Source organism: Arachis duranensis, chromosome 3 (assembly GCF_000817695.3).
Source record: "Arachis duranensis cultivar V14167 chromosome 3, aradu.V14167.gnm2.J7QH, whole genome shotgun sequence".
NCBI classification, from domain to species: Eukaryota; Viridiplantae; Streptophyta; class Magnoliopsida; order Fabales; family Fabaceae; genus Arachis; species Arachis duranensis.
The window spans coordinates 126,265,791-126,270,815 of NC_029774.3; the positions used below are offsets into that span (position 1 = coordinate 126,265,791).

A 5,025-nucleotide genomic window follows, 5' to 3' on the forward strand; every position below is an offset into this window, starting at 1 on the left:
TATCAAGAATTAATGATATTATTATTTTTCATAAAAAAAGATTAATATTTTAGTGTAAAAAATTAAATAGCTAAATTTTAAAAAAAATATTAATAATCTAAAATTTTATAAGGTATGAAAGTGAAGATTTGTAGAAGAAACATGTCACCACTTTATAGCATCAGCGAATGAGCAGAGCCACCGTGTATATGAAACCAATAAGAAACATCCACGTGGAATTTTGACGTAAGTTTGCGCGCACCGATCCCACTCTCCTATTTTCCAATAAAAAACAAATGCATCGAGACCCAACCCCTCTCCCCCCTTTCTTCTCGTCACTCCCTGCCCCTGGACTGGAGAACTCTGAAGAACGGAAAATAAAAAATCCTAGCCCTTCATCGCCACCGCCGTTCTCGGGTTCTCAGCGCCGCCGCCGTTTTCGGGTTCTCAGCGCCGCCGCCGTCCCCAGGTCCTCAGCGCCGCCGCTTCTCCCTCTTCCCCGTGTTTGGAACCCAGTAGCTCGGCACGTCTTCTTCATCTTCGCTGGCTTCTCGGCACAGAACCCAGGTTAGTGGCTTCTCGTCTTCATCTTCACTGAACGTTCGGTCTTCTTCTTGGTTTGAAGTTCTGAAGTTGTTGTTCTTTGGTCATCTTCTTCAATTTTTGTTCCGTTTTTCTTCAATTCTTCTTCTTCAATCTTGGTTTGAAGTTTGGTTCTGAATGTATTTGTTGATGGATCTGTAATTAGTAATTACCCGGGTTAGTGTTTTAGTGTTTTCTCTGTTTTCAAATTTATTGTTCCTGTAATTGCTGGCTTTGATTTGTTTATAATTACCCAGGTTCTCAATGTATTTGTTGATGGATCTGTAATTAGTAATTACCCAGGTTAGTGTTTTAGTGTTTTCTCTGTTTTCAAATTTTTTGTTCCTGTAATTGCTGGCTTTGATTTGTTTATAATTACCCAGGTTCTGAATGTATTTGTTGATGGATTTGAAATTGCCCAAGTTCTGAATCTATTTGTTGATGGAGCTGTAATTGCTGGCTTTGATTTGTTTTTAATTACCCAGGTTCTGAATGTATTTGTTGATGGATCTGTAATTGCCCAGGTTCTGAATCTATTTGTTGATGGAGCTGTAATTGCTGGCTTTGATTTGTTTGTAATTACTGGTTTACTAGTTGCTGGCTTTGATTTGTTTACTAGTGTTTTGTGATTATTGGTTAATGTTTTGGTTTGTTTATTGCTGAATGCTATAGGCAGATTTCAGATATGGTCTTGTCCATGATTTTTTGAGTTTTCATTGTGCTGTGGCTAGTCTTTAATTTCGTATCCGTTTTATTAATTTCAGTTATGGATAATAGTATTTAGATATGTTATTGATAAATTATGATGTTGGGATTTAATATTTAGATATGTTTTTTTACTATTTAACTTTTGAGTTTGTATTTTGATAAGATCATGTAGATTTAGTTAATGATAGTTTATGTAGTGTTTTAAATTTGGAAGATATTTTAAGATTTATATTAGACTATAATTATATTTTACGGTGTTTATTTATAATTTATTTATTATTATATTCTAAAACGGTTTTTTCGGTTGAACCATTGGTTGGACCGGTTAGACCAATAAACCAATAAATCAGTGACTAGAACGGTTTAATGACCGGTTCGGTTCTCAGAACCTTGCTTCCGAAGCACACACATATCGTGGCATTCATTCATCATCATAATTAAAGTACATAAACCTCAAAACGCCGTCGTTTCATTCATGGAGGCTCACGGATCCGGTCTCCGCCGCCTCCTGGTTCTGGGGTTCTGTGTCGCCGGCATCTGGTCTGCCTACATCTACCAAGGCGTTCTTCAGGAAACTCTGTAAGACACGCTGATTCAATCATTTCTGTTACGAATTTTTAAATTTCGTTTCTGAACTCGTTTTTCTTTTTAAAATGAGTCAGATCCACAAAGCGGTTCGGTCCAAATGGCGAGAGGTTTGAGCACCTTGCATTTCTGAACTTGGCGCAGAATGTGATTTGTTTGATATGGTCTTACATAAGTGAGCCCCTGTTTTACTTCTTTGTTTGGTTCTTTCATTTCTGCAAGTTACAGTGTAGAACGAAAGAAATTCTATTTGTTCTGTTTTGTGTTTGTGCGCGTTTTAGTGTGGTTGCTTACGTTAATTTGATATTGCAAAATAATAATAATACAGTGATTAAGATATGGCCAAGTGGGAGTAGTGGTGGTGCACCTTGGTGGTCTTACTGGAGTTGTGGAATTACCAACACTATTGGTCCAGCGATGGGAATTGAAGCACTCAAGTATATTAGTTACCCGGCTCAGGCATGTTACTTTTCTTCATTGTATAAGCTCTTCAAACTCTTTTTTTGGAAAGAGGCCTTTTAATGGTGGTGATATATTTCTGTGTCTTCAGTATACTGGTTTTTAATGGTGGTCTATTTGCTTTGTTGTCTGCTTGCAGGTACTGGCAAAATCCTCAAAAATGATTCCAGGTCAGTATATGTATATCACTGTCACTATTTCATGCTCCAGAAAAACTGAATTTATTTAGGATAATTCGAATCAATTCAAAGTGGTATAGCCTTTTTATGTCTATTTGGGTTCAAATAGAATCACATTAGGTGGAATACCATGTTATTACCAATCGCGTAGTAACCTTGCATTTATGAGTAGTAATGCAATTGTGTTTAATCATTTCTATTTGTGTTTCACATCCTTTCATATACTTTATAATAGGAGATTAAAGATATCTATTTGGTGAAGTTTGAAAAAAAAAAAACATTGTTTCCTTACTGCTTACCACCTCTAAGTATGTAAAAATGGAGAAGTCTGAAGCCTATGGTCATTTTTTATATAAAAGCGTTCTGCCATAACAAGTACTCATTTTACCATAACAAGTCCTCATTTTTTTAGTAGTTATTTTATATTTCATAACAAGTACTCATTTTACCATGATACAGTTATGTTGATGGGTACTATAGTGTATGGTATAAGATACACTTTTCCAGAATACGTCTGTACATTCCTTGTTGCTGGAGGGGTATCAACATTTGCACTTTTAAAGGTTAGGAACTCATCAGAATAATACGGAAAAAATATAATCTATAGGGATACACTTTCCCATGTTGCCTATAAAAAATTCATGTGGATTGAGAATGCAGCTTAGCTTTCAAATTTCTCATCTTTGCTTATGCTTATTGGCAGACTAGCTCAAAGACTATGAGCAAGTTAGCACATCCAAATGCTCCCCTTGGATATGGACTATGTTTCCTAAACCTTACATTTGATGGATTTACAAATGCAACTCAGGATTCCTTAAAAGCAAGGTAAAATAAGCAAACCTTGTTCCTCGATCTGTCTGATTGCTTGTAAACTGCAAAACTTTTGGATTCTTGTCCTTCCTTGACATAATCCCCCCCTTCTTGATTCACTGACTCTGACTTTTCCCCATTATTCCAAGATAATGATGTGTATAAGTAAAATTATGATGAGGATAATGACGCTAAATGTAAAAAATTTTTAGTTCTACTTTTCGGGTGTTTGAGTGTTGACTTTTCAGCAATGTTTAGATTTTAGAATGGGAGATGATTCATATTTAAGACTATATCAAGTGTTATTAATTTAATTCAATTACTGGTTTTTGTTACTCAGGTACCCTAAAACAAGTGCTTGGAATATTATGTTGGGAATGAATTTATGGGGAACCATATACAATATGATTTACATGTTTGGCTGGCCCAGTGGAAGTGGATTTGAAGCTGTTCGCTTCTGCAAACAGCATCCAGAGGCAGCATGGGATATTCTTCTCTTCTGCTGTTGTGGTGCTGTGGGCCAAAACTTCATCTTTTTGACAATAAGCCGATTTGGCTCTTTGGCTAACACCACCATTACTACCACTCGCAAATTCGTTAGCATTGTGGTATCTTCTCTGTTGAGTGGAAATCCGCTTTCAACAAAACAATGGGGTTGTGTTTTTATGGTATTCACTGGATTGTCATACCAGATCTACCTCAAGTGGCAGAAGCTACAACGACTGCAGAAGAGAAAAGCCACTTGAGGAGCAACCTTCAGCAAATTTGAATTCACACGTTGGTGTTGGCTCATTTGCCCATCAACCATTGTTATATCTTGATAACCTTACAAGTTTTGATGAACCCAATTTAGATTTATAAGAATTTCATAGAAATGTTTCTTTAATATAGTTGTAATTGTACTCCGGGCAATATACCATCCATCCATCATTTGATCTCAATGTAAATGTAGTTCATATCTCATTCCGTTGTGGATAAGTGGTATGTCGGAATGGAATAATGGCTATATTCAATTAACATTACACCCGTTGTAATTTGGTATTGATAAGTGATAACTCTAGTTGAGTAGATGATATTTTTAAATAGAAGTTAAGGTTGAATATTCCGTTTCTTCTTGGTTCATATATTTATTTTTACATGCCAAAATTTCATTTTATGAACAATTCCTTGCCTATTCTTTATAAATTGAGTATAGCAAACTATCTTTATATGAGAAATAAGAGAATATAAATTAGCCGTCAGATCTAAATAAATAGTTTGGATTAAATTTTGAAATAAAATCCACTCACTTGCACCTTCCTTATTTGTTTCGTTGAAACAATTAAATGATTACAATTGAGGCCTAGCTCAATTCGTAAAATCATATGCCTCTTATTACGTTGTACTCATCCTTTCTAGAATTTGCGCATGGGATTCATAACGTGTACTTTACCTCATTTTCTTCATAGAAACAGCAGATTCTGTTGTTGCATCTGTGTATAATTATGTTGGAAAACAATTTTCTTGTTATTTGAATTAATGTGTGATGAAATGCTGTTCTCTTTAGCTAAAGCTTCATATTTTTGCCTCTTTCTGCAGAGCGTAGAGAAGCGAAGATTTGTAGCAGAAACATGTCACAACATTAAAGTATCAGCCAATGAGAAGAGCACCGATATTCTACACATAAAACTCCCTAATGACCCTATCTAGTTTAATTTTATTTCTACCCCGAGACTATTGGCTT

At 35.5% G+C, this 5,025-nt stretch overlaps 1 protein-coding gene across 4 annotated transcripts; it reads left to right on the forward strand.

The window, feature by feature from the left end:
* Positions 1–295: 295 nt before the first annotated feature.
* LOC107481239 (UDP-galactose/UDP-glucose transporter 3) lies at positions 296–4,407 on the forward strand. 4 transcript variants are annotated; one of them, XM_052259291.1, is made up of 9 exons: positions 296–546; positions 819–864; positions 1,599–1,848; positions 1,932–2,029; positions 2,183–2,313; positions 2,453–2,483; positions 2,952–3,055; positions 3,196–3,317; positions 3,643–4,407. In XM_052259291.1, the coding sequence occupies exons 3-9, from the start codon at positions 1,745–1,747 to the stop codon at positions 4,046–4,048; spliced, it is 996 nt and encodes a 331-aa protein (XP_052115251.1). In that variant the 5' UTR covers positions 296–546; positions 819–864; positions 1,599–1,744; the 3' UTR covers positions 4,049–4,407. The 4 variants fall into 4 exon arrangements, with proteins under 4 accessions (XP_052115251.1, XP_052115252.1, XP_015956955.1 ...); XM_052259292.1 differs by having other exon boundaries at positions 1,656–1,848; XM_016101469.3 differs by lacking the exon at positions 819–864.
* Positions 4,408–5,025: the final 618 nt, after the last annotated feature.

Coding starts and splice junctions, on each gene's coding strand:
- LOC107481239 (XM_052259291.1), top strand. CDS start 1,745: ATGGAGGCTCACGGATCCGGTCTCCGCCGCCTCCTGGTTCTGGGGTTC. Junction 2,484..2,951: donor ATCCTCAAAAATGATTCCAG/GTCAGTATATGT, acceptor ACCATGATACAG/TTATGTTGATGGGTACTATA. Junction 3,318..3,642: donor CAGGATTCCTTAAAAGCAAG/GTAAAATAAGCA, acceptor TTTGTTACTCAG/GTACCCTAAAACAAGTGCTT.